This window comes from Vicugna pacos, chromosome 12 (assembly GCF_048564905.1).
Source record: "Vicugna pacos chromosome 12, VicPac4, whole genome shotgun sequence".
NCBI lineage: Eukaryota > Metazoa > Chordata > Mammalia > Artiodactyla > Camelidae > Vicugna > Vicugna pacos.
This window is the reverse complement of record NC_132998.1, coordinates 19,950,938-19,971,320: the sequence shown is the minus strand read 5'-3', so window position 1 is coordinate 19,971,320 and position 20,383 is coordinate 19,950,938. Positions and strand designations below refer to the sequence as shown.

At 37.2% G+C, this 20,383-nt stretch overlaps 1 protein-coding gene across 1 annotated transcript in view; it reads right to left on the bottom strand.

The window, feature by feature from the left end:
* Positions 1–20,383, bottom strand: part of SLC2A13 (solute carrier family 2 member 13) — a 330,277-nt gene that overhangs the window by 47,299 nt on the left and 262,595 nt on the right. The window contains exon 7 of the mRNA XM_006203113.4: positions 10,838–10,963. Within this exon, the coding sequence (XP_006203175.4) occupies positions 10,838–10,963 (126 nt within the window). The remainder of the gene's footprint in view (positions 1–10,837; positions 10,964–20,383) is intronic.

Below are 20,383 nucleotides of genomic sequence, written 5' to 3'. Positions count from 1 at the left end.
TATGGGTTTGTATATGCACAGCAGGTCTATTTCCAACCTTTCCTCCATAACTCATATATCAAACAAATAACAAAAAAAAGAAAAAAAAATTTTATCTATTTTACTTTTTAGAGGGTTCCAGGGCACATATGCCTCTCAGATGAAAATAAAGTTGGCTGATAACTTTGGAACTATTTATTTTAAAACTAAAATTCTTAGAGGAAATAAGGCAGCACCTCTCACAACAGAGGACAAGTGATGATACAGAAAAGCGCTGTAATGGATTCTTCCCAGAAATCATGGGGACAGAGTACTATGTTCTCAGTTCCCAGGCTGCCGTTCTGGCATTATTGTGAAACAGTAGGAATTCTGATTGGTACTGGTTCATGAATGTCTATGCAAATTCCAGGTGATAAAATATGCAGTTGCTACTTCACAAACTGTAGAAGTTACAAACCTCGTGGAAAACCAATGCTGTCTATTTTTAATGAAGCCAAGACTGAAAGCACGATAGCAGGAAGGACTTGAGTACTAAATGACATGTACTGAGGCAGCCTCTCTTTAATCTGAATGATTGGATCCTAGTTCACCACCTGCTGTCTAGCAAGGACCTCCCTGAGCATATTTGGACTTCCAGTGCTATTCTTCTTTCTGCCTCACAGCAATGTGTATGGCCTTCCTTTAAATATCTTTATTAAAATACACAACCACATTTTAAAATGCAGATACCGCCTCTCCGTATCCTTATATTAATAAATTTCCAAATAGCCTGCCTGTTCTTTTAAAAATTCTTCCCACCTTTTCCTACCAGAATTTTATCTTCTAAACCCAAAGCCATCCATGTTAGTCCCGACTTTTAAAACCCTAACAGCTCCCCACCACAGATGGCAATATTCCTCAAACTTAAAGCAAATGGTAACCCCCTTTGTCATTGTTTACCATATCTTCCCCTTTCCTGTATTATTTGTTTAATAGTTTAAAAAATGAGCATCCTTTTATAACTTAAGTAAAGGAAATTTGTGCCACTTGCACAGCGGAACACAGTTTATCTTGCTTTATCAGTCAGAAGAGAATACGTTATGCAGAGGTAACAAAAGAGTCCCAAATCCCAGTGCCGTAAAGTGGGTTCATTTCTTGCTCACTCTACTGGTCCATCTGAGGTCTGTCATGATTCTGCTCTATGTTTTCCTTACTTTGACAAAAGCTAACGGAACACCTTCTCTTCTGGGACATTACCAAATTAACTGAAGAGGGCAAAGAGGATACTGCAAATCCTTGCCCTTAAAGCTTCACCTTAGAAGTGACAGGGATGGGCTCCACTTCCATTTCCTTGGCTAGAGCAAGTCATGTGGATAAAACTGCAGGGGCCTGGGAAATCTAATCCTTCCCTAGCGAGTTCAGCAGGGATTCTGAACAATAATATAATCAACCACGCTTGTCAAGAATAGAAGATAAATTAAAATAAAAATGGAATGAAAACACAATGTTATTAATTTCTAGTCAGAAAATGTTTCCTGCCAAGTGTTAAAATCATGCTAGTGCCAACTGATTTTTTTTCTTCTTTTTTTAAATTTGGTATGCAGATTTACTTTATTGTTATTTATTTATTTATTTATTTTTAAGGGGGAGTTTATTTGGTTTATTTGTTATTATTTTTTTTTTAGAGGAGGTACTGGGGATTGAACCCAGGACCTTGTGTATGCTAAGCATGTGCTCTACCACTTGAGCTATACCTTCCCCCTGATTTTCTTATTAACTTATTCAGAATATTTGGAAGAGAACTGTATCTCACTATATGATACAATGTCATATCCACATTCAGGTATCACATAAAGTTATTCACCTAAAATCACTGCCAGTATGACTTCCACACCTATGAAAATCTATCCATAAAAGTCAGAACAGAACTCCTAAATAAGGCTCTGACACCCTGATCCAAACTCGCATTTCCAGTATCTGCTCCAACCATGCATTTTTCTTCCTCTTGTTCCCATTGCTCCCTCTGCTCCCTTTTTGACAAATCTCAACCTCCACAGGCTTCATCTCTGTAGTACCACATCTTCTGTTGTGTAATTGCACCATTATTTGATGAACCAAGACTCGCCTCTGTTACATTTACCGAGCACATGCAATTCATGCCTTGGCCCTTAACCTCATACTAAAAGTCTCAGTCTTTGTTAGTGAGAAATAACCAACAGACTACTTTTCAGATGAAGTATGAACTGAAGAATAATTTTAAAATATAAAAGGAAAAGGAACTGACTAGAAATGTAAGGTTTTGGCCTAAGATGAAGGGTAGTCAAGCACATCACCCATACTAACACTTGGATAAAACTGTTAAAATGCGTTTATTATAATTAAATGTCAACTAAGAAACTGGACAAATTAACATGGAGGAGGAAGATAAATCATTCAGAAATGTTCCTTTTCTGATTTGTATACTTTGCAATGTACATGCATCGGAGTCTGCAATACAGACAGTCACCAAATCTAAGGGAGGGAAAGTTTCTGGACTTGCAAAAAGAAGAGCCCAGAGGCATGCAATTTCTGAAATTATTTATGGGTAGACAAAACTTACAAACACACAGTATGGCTACAGATCTTAAAGAGATTAATCTAGCATAATGACTTTTATTCAAGCAAAAGCAGGAAGGAAAGTGTAATTTAAAAAGCAAAGTTGATTAAAATATTCTATATTAGATTCTCTCTTACTTCTCTTTCTCTATAAAATATACACTTGCAAAAATTAATTTTGAACAATACTGTTATTAATTTAGGAGCACAGCTTAAGGATTTTAAATCCTAATATGAATAACTAATAATATACATGAGTATTTAAGATGATGATATAGTTTGTTAATGATAAAATAAACTTCTTTTTCTAAATGCAAAACTGATACATTATCTTTAAAAATTAAAAGGGAGAGGTGATAAAGGGAAAATCCTGTTTTTGTTATGTGACCTAATTTCATAGGTCACTTGATCTCATACTTTCACCATAGATATACATTGCTTCCCTAGCATACCAGTGCATGTTGAAGAATTGTGCTGAATATTCCTTCCAATAATTATTAAAAACTATTTTTCACATAGTGTGACTACAAGCAATATGTGTATTTGTATGCATCCTGTATGCACTGTGTACAAATATGTATGTATATTTGAAGTATGTGGTAAAGTTTTATTTTTTAAACTGTTTTACAGTTTTAATTAATACCAGGTAAATGTTAAACATTGTTAATTAAAATCACATCACTCTCATTATTTCCTTTAGAAGTTTCCTTTCCTGGAAATAAGTATGAGTGTATAAGATATAATTAAAATAAAATGATGGGAACATCATATTCTCTCATTTGGAGCTTTGGTACTTTCAACCCCTTGTATATTTTCTGGTGATGGCAGCCTTTTCCCATCTTGTTATTTAAGATTATGACAGAATGTCTGATATGAACAAGACACTGATAACAGTGCGGGATACAGATGCTGGAATTTACAGTCTAAAAGACAAGATACATCTAAAGTCAAAATACTATCACGTAAGACAGTATAATTATCATATAAATTATACAGGGTTGTGCTAGAGAACAAGACAGGGATATAATATGCATCATTTTCTGGAGCTAATCAGACAGACTGCAAGGAAAAAGTATCATCTGATCTGGGCAAAAAATAATGATTAGAAGTCAGAGGCAGAGACCCTAAAGAGGGAGGAGAGGGTTAAGTCCTAGGTAGAAGGCACAGCATGAGGAAAGACATAGAGATGGGAAATCAGAGTGGATATTAGGGTGATTCCAATGGGTGTGGCTTGACTAGAATTCCCTGTGGGAGAGGGATGGGATGCTGGGGAAGCAGGCTGGGTACTGTAGCAGAGTGCAGCTTTGAGAAAAACATCTTCCCTGAATGAATACAATAAACCAGGCATTCAGTGCAAGTCAGAACAATGAATTGCCAAATAAGGAATCTATCTAGCTATTCTGGTGTGTCTAATTACAGACCAAAATTGTTGTATTATAGAAAACACATACTGAATCAGCACAGTAAGGAAGTATTCTGCATTAGCAATACTTTTAAAGAGTGAGGATGTTTGAAGTACCAGCATGGATGATTTATGGTTTTGTGTGGATAGTGAGCCAGGAGGGATGGAGGTGGATGAAAAGACACAGATAAATAAAGTATTCTACTGTCCTTATCTGTCAGAAAATACTTATGCTAATCTAGAAAATGTGTTATTGAAAAATATAACGAAAAAAACTTAGTACAGGATATTTATTACTTACATTTGCACAGAACATTACAATTTTACAAGTGTCTTTAGAGACAGTCTTATTTAATTTTCATAAAAACCATATTGTTGTGGAGCAACTGGAACCCTCATACATTGTTGGTGGGAATGTAAATTGGTGCAGTCACTGAGGAAAGTGGTATGGAGGTTCCTTAAAAAATTAAAAATTGAGCTACTACATGATCCTGCAATCCCACTCCTGTGTATATATCCATAAAAAAAATGAAAACGCTAACTGAAAAAGTTATATGCACCCTAACATTCATAGCAGCACTATTTACAATAGCAAAGACATGGAAGCAACTCAAGCACTCATCAACAGACAACTGGCTTAAGAAGATGTGTATATATACATGATGAAATATTACTCAGCCATAAAAAAGAGTGAAACATTGCCATTTGTAGCAACATGGATGGAACTAGCAAATATTATGCTTAGTGAAGTAAGACAGATAGAGAAAGACAAATATTATATGGTATCATTTATACATGGAATCTAAAAAATAATGCAAATGAATCTCTATACAAAACAGAAACAGACGTACAGACATAGAAGACAAATTTATGGTTACCAAAGGGGAGAGGAAGTAGGGGAGGAACAAATTAGTAGTACGAGGGTAACAGACACAAACTACTATACATAAAATAGATAAGCAACAAGGATTTACTCTATAGCACAGGGAATTATATTCAATATCTGTAATAATCTATAATGGAATATTATATGAAAAAATAACCAAATCACTATACTGTACCCCTGAAACTAACACAATATTGTAAATCAGCTATACTTAGAGAATAACAAAAACAAACAAACAAAAAACATATTGTTCAACATAGCAACTATATTATTCTCATTTTACAGATGAAGACTGGGGCTCAGAGAGGCTCGGGCTGTCCCAGTGCCACTTACGAGGTAAATGATAGAAGCTCAAATTTGAAATATCTGAGTCGAAAATGTGCCTCTTTAAGTGACTCAACTGCTGCTCCTCTAAAAGCAGTGTATTTACTAGCTTTTTGACTTCAAGAAAGTTCAGACCCTCTAAGCATATCTGTCCTCATCTGTATAAAATCACACTTATCCAAGTGTTGAGTTGGTTCTGGAAAGTTAGATTTGTTTTTCCTAGAAAATAGTCCATTTTATCTGTTTTCAAATGCATTGGACATTATTAATACTATTCTCTCATAATTTTTAAAGTCTTTACCATCTGTTGTTATATGCCTTTCCCCACCTCATTCTAAATACTGTTTATCTGTGCTTTCTTTCTCTTCTTAACCAGTATTACCAGAGGTTTCTCCATTAAATTGGGCTTTCTCTAAGAACCAGCTTCTGTCTTTTGATCCTTTCTAATATTCCTTTGCTCTGCATTATGTTTGCTTCTTACCCTTTAATTTCCATCCTCCGCTTACTCCGTGGGTTAACTCTATGTTCTAGCTCTCACTTCCTATAGGTTTGTCAGTTACTAATTTTAACGTAACTGGTTTCCATTATGATTTCTTCTTGACCCACTAATGAATTTGAAGTTGTGTTTTTTTTCTTTTCTTTTATAGACTAAAGTAGAAGGGTGATACAGACCTTTCTCTTGCTTGACGGTATTATTATTGCATTTTGGTTAGAAAAGACTTTTACACAACATTAGCTGGATTCACTTAGAATTTTCTGGAATTTACATTTATATAAATTTACTCCTTGTGCTTCAATGTGATAAATTTTTATAAGTGTTCTATGTTTGCTTAAAAAGAATGGAATTCTCTATGTGTTAGGTTCATTATTTAACTCTTACATCAAGCTTGTTAGTAAGTTTTCTGAATTCTCTGATCTCTGCTATTTTTTTGTCTTCTTGACAAAAAAAAAAACTTACCCAATTTTTTCCACTCCTTTATTTCTAACTTTCTATCACTGTCTCTTGTAAACAAAATACAACTGCATCAAAAGAATCTGGCATGAGGATCTTTGTCTTTAATAGGTATGTTTTACTTAGTTATTTTTACTCTAATGACAGGTATATTTACATGTAACTAATTTTGCTATTTTTTTGGTGCTTTCTTTTAACCATGGTTTTTTCCTCTTATAATTTTCCCTTTTCTTGCCTTTATTAGTTTGATTAATTCTCTTGTACTAGTATATATTTTTAAAAGTACACTTATACTTTTAACATCTATATTTATCAAGTTGTAAAACTAATTGTAATCTCCATTTCTTTCTGAAAACAAACAAAAGAATTTAGAGGGCTTTAAAAAAAAAAGTTCCCATACCACATTTATGTTATTTATCTAGAATTTTAGCTTTCCAAGATTTTTTCTGCAAAGTTTACTTAAGGATTAATTTGTTATATATGTGTACATATATATATACACACATACAAACTCATACACTGCACAAATCATAAGTGTGCAGCTTTCAGTATAATGAAAAAATTATACTATTTCCTTTATTTCTTTTAAACATATTAAAGTCTTAAAAATTTTCTTTTGTATGCAAGGTTCTCTAGGTATTCATTCTTTTACCTGTCACACTTGGTGGCTTTCTTTCCTTCATAAATTAGTGTAGTTTTAAATTTTTGACTGCCATCTCATATTTGCTTTCCATGGAAGTCTCATGTGTCCTGGGTTCTGACAACTGCATGTTTATTTCTGAGTTAGCTCTATGGATGTGTCCCATTTGCGACCCACATTTTTTACTATTCATGTTTCTCAACTTATGGTTCCCCCTTCACAAAGGCAGGGTAAGATGAGAAAGCATACTTCCCCAAAGCAAAGGCTCCTGGTTTTGCTTTCTCATATGTGACACTATCTCTACTCAAGGTCCCAAGAGGGTGGCAGAGAAGTTGGCAGCTTGCCCAGCCCAGCCCAGCAGCTTTTCTTCTCTCTGTTTCAGAGCCAAGATAGCCTATTATAGCTCCAGAGGCAACTTCTCTGTCTTCCTCAGCACCTAAGACACTAGCCTCACCCCCTGGAGGCAGGCTTCTCTTCTGATAGTCCCATGGACTGTCGGGTTTCCACATGGGCTCACTGCTCTCACTCTCCTTGGTGGCACCTGGACATTTCTTTCTAGTATAGTGGTGAATTAAACCTGTGTTTGCAAGTGTGTGTAGGAGGTATGGGGGATGATGGGCAGGAGAAGGTTTTCCATCAGCTCAGTGTCTTCAGCTTATTGTGCAAGCAATCTCCAAAACTCAATTCATACAAACAAAATACAAAATATCATAAGAGAATACTATGAACAACTATATGGAAACAAATTGGACAACCTACAAGAAATGGACAAGTTTCTGGAAACATGCAGTCCACCAAGACTGAATCAAGAAGAAATAGACCACTTGAACAGACTGCTCACTAGAAATGAAATAGAATCAGCAATTAAAAAACCTCCCTGCAAACAAAAGTCCAGTCCCAGATGGCTTCACTGGGGAATTCTACCAAACATACAAGGAAGAACTCATACCAATCTTTCTCAAACTCTTCCAAAAGATTGAAAAGGAGGGGATACTCCCAAACTCATTCTATGAAGCCACCATCACCCTGATACCAAAACCAGACAAAGACACTACCAAAAAAGAAAATTACTGGCTAATACCATTGATGAACATAGATGCAAAAATCCTCAACAAAATATTAGCAAACAGAATCCAGCAGCACATAAAAAAGATCATACATCATGATGAAGTTGGATTCATCCCAGGGACACAAGGATGGTTCAACATCCGCAAATCAATCAGTAACTTCATTGATATACTGCATCAACAAGAGGACGGACAAAAATCTCATGATCATCTCAATGGATGCAAAACTCAGTTCATTCTGCAAAACAAACTTCATACCCATCAAATAACAATGCCCTATTCCTCTCTTCCCTTTACCTGTAGAAACCACCATTCCTCTCTTGTCTCTCATAAACCTGACTACTGTAGGTACCTCACAGTAGTGGAGTCACGTGGTTATTTGTCTTTTAACTATTGGCTTATTTTACCTATCATCATATCTTCAAGTTTCACTCATGTAGTACGCACCAGAATTTACTTCCTTTAAATGTGGATAATATATCATTGTACGTATACATATTTTGTTTATCTATCCATCTGTCAAATAACACTTGGGTTGCTTCCATCTTTTGGCTATTGTGAATAATGCTATGAACATTGGTATTCAAATATCCTTTCAAGACCTTGCTTTCGATATTTTTTGATATATATCCAGAAATTGAATTATTAGATAATATTTAATTCTATTTTAAAATTTTGTGAAACTGCCACACTGTTTTCCATAGTGGCTGCACCATTTTACATTCCTATCAACAGTGCATACAGTTTCTAATTTCTCTATATCCTCCATGACAATTGTTGTTTTGCTTTTATGATGGTAGCTAACCTAATGGGTCTGAGATAATAGCTCACTGTAGTTTTGACTTGCATTTCCCTAGCCATTAGTGATACGGAACAGTTTTTCATGTGCTTTTTGGCCATTTGTATATCTATTTGGAAAACTAAATGATTCAACAAAAAAATCTTTTGATTGAAATTTAACAACATAGATATAGAAGAGCATGCTGATTGACTTAAAGTTTTGTTTCTGGACAAATGGTTTTCATCATGTGGAGACAATTCAGAGTACGTCAAAATCGGCATACTATCCCCATCATGAATGGTATTACCATTCCCGGTGGTGTCTTTTCAGGAAATGGCTACAATTAGAGATCAGAATTTATGGCTGTGAATTGCCTCAATACCTGACCCTAAGACGTCTATAAATAGTATATCTCAGATATGAATCCAAGTAATGGTAGATCTTGCCCTGAAAATTCCATTCTAGGTAATTGCATAAAACTTATCAGTCAACCAACACATGAAAATACAGCGAATGCTATTTTACCTACAAATGGACAATCTGTTGTAGGAATTCTTCATGGTAAACACATCCTGCATTTTTCGCTTTCTTTCTAGGACAGACTGAGGCGACCCACCAGAGTGGCCAAGCTAGGAGGAGGGTTACTACTCATCACAGAGAAGAGGGAGAAAGTCTTTTTTTTTTTTTAAGGAAGGTAGGGTAAAGAGTTTGAGATTATTCTAAGAATATTATACAAGCATAAAAGTTCTTTGTATATTTTGTTTAGTTCTTTGTATTTTTCCTACTTGGGTATTATCTGGCCTCACTTTTCTCTAGTAATGTGTGCAGTCAAGGAATAATGGTACAAAAATATAAATAAAATCTAATAAGTTGAACTAAAAGAAGTAATACACATTTCTATTAAAATGTTGTACAATTTGCTATTTGCAAAAAGAACAAAACTCTGACCTCTAGACCTTCTACTGAGGATGAAACATCTAATTTTAATGTCCTCTTACCATTAGTAGACATTTCCAGTAAGTCTGTAAACTAATTCCATGAAATACATGAAACTACATACACATATTTCGTAACATGTTCATAATTCTAGACTGGTAACTTGCAAGGTTTTTTTTTCTACTAAAAAAAATAAGGACTAAAACTGTAAACTATTACATCCAGAAATATTTAACCAATTAACTTTGTAATAAAGTTTGATGAAAATTATACACTGAGTGTTTTTAAAAGAATCTCTTTCAAGTTTTCATTTTAAGTAGTAATTGCATTTCTTTTATGCATTTCTTTTTAATCAGTGTATTTAAAATGTGGTCTGGATTTTCACCCAATTACCATATAATTTATTTCTACCTCTTTGGAATAATTCTCTAATGAAAGGATTAATGACAACAGTATAATGATTAATAATGATACATTTTATTTTATGGCTCCTAAGAGATATAAGCGCTTTGTTACAGATTCCATTGCCTTCATCATCAGTATTAGGAGGCAGACAGAATGAGAGAATGCTACGCTTTTTATGAGAATTTAAAACACAGAAGAGGTCAAAGCCATATCAAATAACATTTACATATTTTGTGTCCATAAATATGAATATTAGTTCATAATTATGAGGTATATTTGTTCTACACAAATATTTCATTTATGTGCCTCCTACAAACCAATGTGATCTGTCAAAAAAAAGAAGGGTTTACAGTTTCTCAAACCGGTTACATGCCCATGATTGCCAACTTTACCTAATTTCTCTGACTTCTAGGAAAGTACCCTAAGTATAAAAGAATTTAAAGACTTTAAAGTGATAGTAATTCTTTTTGACTTGACAGTTTTTCCGTCTTCCACTTAACTTGGGGAGTTTGGAAGTTATTGGTGCAATTAGATAATACCCAGTGGGAGAAACTGTCTTGGCAATATTTAGGAACACCTGCCTCAAGATTCAAACTTCTGTAGCTTATTAGGGTAGATTTGGAGATGGTATTTGGATTTCCAGAAGTCTAAGCGTGAGTTTCTACTCTAAATTTGTGAAACATACAGTTGCAATGCTGTGCGCACATTCTCATCAGAATATGCTGCAAAGTAATGTAATTATAAAGACCGGTTTCACAGATTCTTTAAAAGAAGACCAGTTTAAAAGAGGTACAGTCATTGACTATAAGTGCAGTCATTCTGTAAGTTTAAAAATAAATCTCATTCTGAAATCGTATTGTACATTCTTATGGCATGTAATGAGTGACATACCTGCCCCAGGCTGCCTCATTTGTGGACGCTTTATTAACTGGAACACAGGAGGAGTCAATGACGATTGATTTATTCATCTTATAGCAGAAACCACAGTCTGGATCCAACATACATTCATCACAGTAACTGTAAAATGAAAAGAGTTATAGCCATGTTAGCAGAGACACGCACTGCATTCTATGCGCCCTCCTGCATTTTCCAATCTACTTTGCAGTAAGTTTGGGGCCATGGGACTAGTTTTGGTCATGGGGAAGTGACATGGGCTGAGGCAGGTGAGAGCCGGCTGGTCTCTTCCATCTCTCCCTCCTCGGGCTGCAGCAACTTTGGAAACCACTTTGAGATGGAGGAGGACTGGATGCGTGACGCTGGATGTAGAAGAAGCCCCATCTACCTGCAGTAAATACACGTGTGCTCTCCTAAGCCACTGAGATTTGTTATCAGAGCGCAGACTCGTCCATCTTGACCTAGCTTCCTGCTTCCAACTTGTACAAAAGCATTTATTTCTCTTAAATGTCTTCATCAGGTACTGTATTTTCTTAAAAAACAAATTTAATCCGCAATTTATATCATGAAATAGAAAATTCAAAAAGTGAAAAAAAAAGTAAAGACAAAAGTTAAAAAAAAGCCACCAAAATAAAGGTCACTGTTAACATTTTGGTGGACATCTGTACTTTTAATAAACACATATTGAAAATCAACTATGCTTTATGCTTGATTTTAAAAAGTTAGTGTAGGAAAAAAGACTAACTTCTCTCTAAGTTGATTACATCTACTGGTTGGATTACAGAGCTATACTCAATTAATCATTGCTCACCTAACAGTAATATCCTAACTGCAGGAAGATTTTAAAGAGGCAAAAGCCTTTGGAGGGCAGTGTTTTCCAACATAAGCCTACAGTGTGCTTGTAGAATGAGTTTTCTCACTGCCATACTATTTGCCAGACAAACCTGGAGCACTTCGTGCACGGCAGGCACACGTAAGGTTTGGAGATACTAAGATGAATAAGCCAAAATCTCTGCTCCTTGGTGGATAAAAGGCAAGGATGAGGAATAGATATGCAAGTAAATAATGGCAACATGACGGAAAGCAGCTGAGAACTACTCTAAGGACGGGGGCTTGCTTATCACTTGTAAGAGCGGAGAATAATCTCACAGATATTTGAACTGGATCACAAGAGAAACTTACCAGGCAAAGAGGTAGAGAAAAGGGCATTTCAGAGACCTGCTTCTTAAATAATTAAAGACCAGCCAGTACAGACTTATGGACTATCTACTGTGTACAATTATACGGTGTGGTATGGGAGAGAAACAGGGTGAGAATTACTGCAAGTTATCAAAAAAAAAAAACCCCATGAATCCTCTGAATCAAAATACTTCTTTGATACATTTTGCTAAATGGGAAAAGACTGGCATTGTTTAAAAATCAGATTATTGCCAATTTCAGTCTCTTTCTGTAAACTTTTCCTCCGCAAACAGCAATCCCTATTTTTAACTGAGACTTCAGGCCTATTGTAAAAGCCAAAAGAGGTCGTTCAAAGCCTACCAAAAGGTCAGTATACTTTAGAGAAGTCATACAAGGGTTGCGAATCTAAAATTGTCCAAACCGGTGACAAGCTAAATAAATCAACAGAAAGCCTTAGAAGTACTCTGAGCTTCTGGCTTTGAGAACTAGACTAGGCTCATTTGGAAAGAAGTTCATTCCTACTAGTATTTTGTTGGTTTATCCTGCCCTTAGGAGGTGGAATTAACAACCCTGATTGTTTCAATGGCTTTAAATGATACTTATTTGGGAAATATCAACTCACCTATTTGTAGAAAAATGACTCTCTACTTAAGTTCTCTAAAAATAAATAATTCCTATAGAAGGCAAAAAAAAAAAACCCCAAAACCAAAAACCAAACAAACAAAAAAACCCATAATGGTAAAGGCTAATAGTTACTGAGAACTTACTGCAGGTGCATGTCAGATACACGAGGTGTTACCCATAATGCTTCACTTCCTCCATCACTCACTCAAGCATCCAAATCTGACCACAACCTCCCATTCTTCCAGCTTTCTTACTAAACAATCCCTGCTCTGCTATGACAATTCACTCAACAAATACAAATATTTTACATTTACTATGTGCCAGGCACTATTCCAGGCATTAGCAAACCAAACAGGCTCTCTGCCCTCATGGAGCTAGTGTGACCATTAGACCTCCTGGTGACTTCCAGTTAACTGACCTCTCTTTGTTCTTTATTCATTAGCTTTTTTCCTTTTTTAAGTTCTCTCCTTATCTAGTTTATGACCATGACCCATCATTTCAACATCCTCAGATTCCCTCCCTATTTATCTCCTCATCTCACCCACCTAGCCAAACCCTAACTGCATATGCATGTAAACATTTGCCTTTTCTGTACCTTCACCCACACACCCATATGCAGCTGAAGGACTCACACAACAGGGCACAGCAGGAGTTCCTCTGTAACACACTGCTACTGGACTCAAAAGGATCCTCAGCAGCCCTAAATTCTTAATAGTTTCCTCTAGTCAATGCCATACAAGGACTATTTCAATCATCTTACCCAAAAACTATGCCTTAGATTTCCAGTGCTCCATTTCCCTTTACTCTCTTCAAATGACCTCAACTCAAGCTTTACAGAGAAAACAGATGAAAGTGGTAAAGATGGAAACTTTCTAGTCTTACAGCAAACATGTAGACCATTCTACGTTGCTATGCTCCAGTCACGGAGCAAAACTGTGCTTCTCACCTAAGGGCAACTTCTCTGTCTGGCTTTCATCCCATTCCACCTCCTTAAGTCATCTCAGACCTCATTATTGCTCCTTCTTTCTCTTAAGGCGGATGATAAGATTTTTGATTTTGACATCTTTCTCCTTTTAAATGTAGGCATTTGTAGCTATACATTGTCCTGTAAGCACTGCTTTATTTGCATCCCAGATCTGGTGTGTTATGGCTTCGTTTTAATTCATCTTGAAGTATTTTATCATTTCCCTTGTGATTTCTTCTTTGATCCTTTGACACTTGAGGCGTGCATTATTTAATTTTTACCTATTTGTGAATTTCCCAACTTTCTCTCTGCTAGTGACTCGTGATTTCTAATTCCACTCCATTGTGATCACAGAACATACTTTGTTAAGATTTCAGTCTTTTAAAAATTTATATGGCCTAGCATATCATCTATCCTGGAGAATGCTCCTTGTGCACTTTTGAAGAATGTGTATTCTGTTATTGGGTGGAGCGTTCTCTCCATGTCTGTTAGCTCCAGGTGGTTTATAGTCAATATACTAGTCTTATAGCATCTTAGCCCCTTGGTTTCTAACAACCTTCACTTCCACTTAACTTCCTCCACATCCTGGAAATTGTCATCATCTGGAACAGGGGTCAGCAAACTATAGTCCTTGAGACAAATCCAGACTACCACCTGCTTTTGTAAATAAAGTGTACTGAAATATAGTTATGTCCATTTGTTTATTATTTTTTTTATTTATCTTAATTGCCTTCAACTTCAAGGGCAGAGCTGAGAAGTTCTAACGGAATCTACATGGCTGCAAAGCCACAGATACTTACTCTCTTCCCCTTTACAGGAAGTTTGCTGACCCCTGATTTAAAACACATATAGATTCCTCATTCCTTTCCTTCAAGATCTCTTATCTCCTTGCTCCTAGGACAGCTGTTCTTCCATCTCAGAGACCGTTTACACTCCTTTCCCCCGATGCACCACTCACTTCATGGCTTTGTGTCCTCCTCTGTCAAACTCTCATGGTGAACCGCTATTACCACTCTCACCAGACCCTCAGTGTCTTTGTATTTTGGTCCTTCTATACAGTCAACTTAGAAATTTTTATGTTTGGATCTTTCCAATCATCTTTGTTCTTTCTTTCTATACCTAGGTTGTGCTGCACTAGTGGAGAATTAACCTAACCAGGCATACTGATAAAACTACACATGCATAGCATTCAACTGTAGCTGGATGCTCACTGCTGTGAGGAAACTTTTACCTGCCCCTAATCAGTGATTTTCCCCACTCCCACAACTGATATCCCAAATGCCCACAACTGTCCTCCAATCCCAACCCTTATTCCCCACAGCACATCTCTTAGAAGATGGCCTTGCCTTGCTTCACAGGGAAAACTGAAGGGACTGGGCATGAACTTTTCCAACTTTAAACTCAGACATGAACAAAGTTATCTGTAGCCATGTGTAGCCTCACCCCTTTTCCTCCAGGCTCTGAAAAAGAGGTGTTCAAAGGTCATCCCTCTACCAGAGCCTTTAATCTCACTCCCTCTGGTCTTCACTGGGACCAACACTTTGTCAACATTGGTTATTTTCTTCTCTTTATACTTTCAAGCCTCTCCTAGGACATACCTCATAGTTTCTGTGCCGGCTCAGGCCTTTCCCATATTAAAAAAGCATGAAAACCTGTCCTAGGACTACTTCAATATGGCATCAGTCAGGGAGCGGGCCACTGTTTGGGAACTGAGGTGGCAGTCCTTATCAGTCTTTATCTCAGGCTTCTGGAGGCAAAGTAAGATTTCCTACCACTCCCTTATCCTTGACCTGGAATATTTATTTGTTCATCATATGGACTATTTCATGGCAAAATTCTCCCAAATGTAACAACATTTCTAACTTCAACGTGACATTTAGAAGATAACACAGAACTTTAAATATCCTGGGAAATCTGCTAATTGACCTTTTGCAGGGAGCATATATCATACCTGTGGCTTTAAGAAATGGTATTAAAAAACGGAATAACTTCCAGAAGTGGCTATTTTTTATTCAAGGTTTGCTCTTTAAGACTTTCCTGAACATGACCGGATAAATTTACATGAGATTTTCTAAATATAAAAGCTGAGAACATAAATATATTGGCACTAAATCAATGCTTATAAGGATATTCTAAGCACAGATTAAAATTTTTTGTGTGTGAAAATCAAAACTGGTACATTAGGCCCTATTTGCCCTCTTTCACAGTATGACCTGAGTGAGTTCTAAATTCTGGACTTCAAGATTTCCTCCCCAAGACTACATGATCTCAAAAAACCTACCTGGTTGCAAGATTCTACGTGAAAGAAAAAGACAGAAATACATATACCCTCACTCTAAATTCACACAAACTTTAACAGTGTAAGACAGCTCACAAATATTTACTCTTAACATACTTATTTCGAGGGCAGAAATGATAGGCGTGCCTTACTTTAAGAAACTCTAAAGTTACAAAGGAAATGAATTAAGAAGGCACTGACAAAAGAATTACACTTTATAAAAGGACTTGTGGAACGAATTACATAAAATAGGAATTTTTCTCTTTTGACAAAAAAATATTTAAAATTTTAGACAAATCTATACGCAGTACAGTTGACGGTGATGGCCCTTCTCTTTGCTCTGTGCACACTTCTACGGAGGAACTGATGCCATTCTTTACTGACTGGTTTGCTGTCTGCTGACTGGTTTGTGAGGACCCAACGGAAAAATGGCCATGTGCACCAGCTCTGTAAATGCAGCACTCATTGTAGGCTAGACACCCAACACATGTTTATGGGATGAATCAAAGGATGTAGCTCTATAAATCTGAGCATGACTGTATGTTCATTCATCTGTTCCTGCCCATTAATGGAACATAATTTTGGTAGGGGTTGGTGGGTGGGTTGGAGTGAATATCTGAGTCTTTTTTTTTTTTTTTTGGAATAAAGGTAAAAGAGGATAAAACTAATTGTCAGATGGTACTTTAAACCAAGCCCAGTTTTTAAACTGCCAGAGGCTAAAGCTGCCATTTGCAAAGATTTAATCCACAACCCAAATGGAACCGGTTAGTAATGCTGATAACTCACTTTCAGAAAAACCAGCTGCGAGGGCCAATTTCCTTGAAGCCCAAAGAACAGAGCCACAACAAAGGGTTGAATGCCCTCTTTTAAATCAGAGCCTGCAAAATTTCATAGTAAAGGGATATTACGCTCTTCAGAGAGAATTTGTGGTAAATAAGGGCGCTCCGAATTTGTGCTATGGTTCTTGGTTCTGGATACTCTCACGTGGGGAGACCACACAATAGCCAATGATCTATTAGAGGATGACACTGCTAGGGAAACTGAATGCAGGGCCTACTAGAAACTCTAACAGGAGATTGGAAGATAAATAATCCAGACAATAATTACAATTAGAACCAAACAGTTCCTTTCTTTCTAGTTTCAATGAGGGAAGATTTAACTTTTTAATCTCTGACCTTTCTTTTCAGAAAGGGGGAAAAATGTATTCACATATTTAGAAAACAAGAACTGGTTCTAAAACTTTAAAACATTTCCAATTAAAGTAAAAAAAGAGCAGAATGAAAGGCAGCCTAGTGTCTAAGGGAGAGACAAGATGGCCTATTTTCATTTAATCAATCGTTTACATGTGTCACATGGCACCCAGGGTCTTAACTGAATGTGCCCTCTTCTCTCTCCTGAGAAAATCTTTAAAACATTGATTTGGGTTAATTTGGAACACTTTAAGTTTCTACTCTGTGAAGTCAAGTGTGAACTTGGCCTGCTAGAAAACAGTCCACTTGTTTTTAAGTATGTTTCATTAAATCCAATGAGACAGAGCATTAGGAACAGGGGCCTTAAAATGCCTCTCTCTGGTGTGGCCTGAATTTCCAAAAATCAGCCGTGGCAAACGCAGGTGTTAGGACAATCCGTTGCCACAGGTCCACTTTGATTCTCTGTGAGTAACTGTTCACTCACTCATTCCTAAGTTAATGTTTTTTTTTTTTCCTCCTGGAGTAGGGGAGGTAATGAGGTTTCTTTATTTGTTTACTTTAATGGAGGTACTGGGGATCGAACCCACGATCTGGTGCACGCTAAGCATGTGCTTTACCACTGAGCTATACGCTCCCCTCCGCTCATTCCTAATGCATGAATTTAACACCCTACTTGGTGCAGTAATGTCGCTCTCTTTCCCAGAAAGCTATTCGAAACTTTCCCTGCCTTCTTTACTATCCTCTTCACTCCTAACCGCCCCCACTGCCTTTAAGCAGATGACTTAGAATCCAGTTTACTCTTACTGGGGGCACACTGGCCTTGCTGGTAGCCCTCTGCAGGGCCAGATTGCTACATGAGCACTGCACAAAGAACTCCAGGGTGCCTGCCTTCTTTTTCAGCCAAAGTGTAGATGTCAGCGGACTCCCTCTCCCCATTTGGGCCGTGTAAGTAGGGAGCTCATGAAAAATAAGAAATTCTGGGGACTTAAGTAAATGGCTGGAAATTAATTTAAAAAGCAGGGGACTACTGGCACTGATTTTATGAAGCAAGCCGTGCCTCAGTACGCCACGAAAGCTGCTCTAACAGAGATTGCTGTGAGCTCTCACTGTTAACTTTGGGCACTGTTCTTTCCTGATTTATCAGTTTATAATGAAATATCCCAAGTATTTTCCCTCTTTCCTAAAATTTTTACCCCTTGACACTACTCCTTTTATGTATGTTTCTTCCACCTCTCAGACTGCATCTTTTCCTTCTCCTCTTGGTTCTTCCTCTTTGTTTCTGTTCTTGGCACATCTTCTCTCATTATTCGGTACACTTTTGCCGGGAAACATTAGCCACGTACGACCAGCATTAACACTGAGACTCCGTGCCCTGTTTCTCCAGTTGTTTCTCTTCCCTAAGTGCCAGACCCATATTTCCATTTCACAAGTACCTCAAACTCAACACACCTAAAGCTCACTCTTTGGTTTTCCCGTCAAAGCGTTCCTTACTGTTCTTTTGTGTCTCACAGTTTAATACCCTGAGCGTGATCGGAGCCCACTCACCTTTAAACAGCTACAACTCCAACAAGTCTGTCTCCAAAGCATGTGCAGGTCTCCTGCTCTCCATTCGTAGCACCTCTCACCTGGACTTTGACTTGAACTTGCTACCTCTCACCTGAACTCTTCCAACAGTCTTCTGATGAGTCCTCCTGCCTCCAGACTCCTTCCACTCCATCTTTTACTTTGCCCTAAATCTAACCTGATCAGACCTCTTCTCCTGCTTAAATCCTGACAGAGCTTCCCACTGGCTAGATGATAAAGACCAACCTCCTTACTATGGCCCCTTCTTATCTTGTCAATCCTTTTTTGCTATTTCTCCGCAGATGCCAGGGGCTCTGGCCAGTCCACTCATACTGCAGGATTCAGAATATGGCACGTTCTTATGTTTTTCCTCATAACGTTTTCTCTGTCTGGAGCATTACTTTCCACTTGTGCTTCAGGACTTACATGTGGCATCACCTCCTCTGTGAAACCCAGGCCCCAGCAGGACTGGATGCATCACTGCGCTGTCAGAGGACCACCAGTCTACTATCATTACTGCCTATCTCATTGTTTCTCTAAGGGTTTGTGATGTCCTTTCCCTGACTGCACTGTGACCTTCTCAAGGCCGAGATGTTTGTCCTGCACATCATTTGTTCCTAGTTATTTCCATATTGCCTGATAGATAAGAGCTCAACAGATAACTGCTGAATAAATAAAGAGATGAATGAATGTCATTTATCCTGACAGCAGATTTAGTAGCTCTCTCTAGTTCCGTCAGAGAATTTACATCTCATTCCCCATATCTTGGTCCATGAGATCATCGCCTTGTGCTCTGTTCCTCACAATTCATGGCTCTCAGGTCAAATCCACATATAACTTTTTGCAACCTTCTGGAACGCAGTCATATTTCTCATCTCTGCCACTTAGAAACTGAGGTTGAGAATGCAATGGAATCTCGAGTTAGAGGCAAAAATGTAATTCACAGCAGTGAGGCCTGTGGACTAAAAGCAAGCACAGGTCCTTGCTCTTTGGCATTATTAAATAGGAAAAAGGTAGCCCATTTGTCAGAGAGAGTTTCTTTTTAAAAAACATTTACTGGTATTTTAGGTTCTAATTTCTAGTAACGAACTGTCTCATCTTCTTTTATGAAGTCTTGGACTGGTTGCCTATTTTTATCTCAGAAAAGTACACCAACAAACTCTCCAAAGGGGAGGGAAAAAGAAGACAGTTCTGTCTGCCAAGGCTGCCACCCTCAACAGGGCTAAGTGTTTTCCTGTTACACTCCATGAACCTTTGGCCAACATACTTAAAAACGAAAACCTCAATTCCAACTTTGCAAATATAAGATGACATGTATATTCATGTGTCTGCATATGTACAGATGTGTATTTAGGTAAATAAATGTGTATATTGTGTGTGTATATATATATATACACACACATATATTTTTGTGCACACAAATTTAAATACAAAATTTTCAGCCTGTAAGTTGGAGTAAAATCAGATTTACAATACAATTTGGTAATCAACACATAAGCACCTAAATATAATTTAATTAGTGTGCAGCATGCCACTTTCAAAGGAAAAAAACAGTAATTAATCTTCTCTAGTGATAGTATACATTATTCATTTTTGAAGAGATGGAAAAATATTGGAAGAAACCAAGAGATTGGAATTTTTAGGTCTGCCAACATACCGAGTCAATTCGCATTCATAGATTTGAGGAAGATTGTGGAGGGTGAGTTTTATCACGAGCCTTTCTGTGGCTGCATCACAGAGAACTC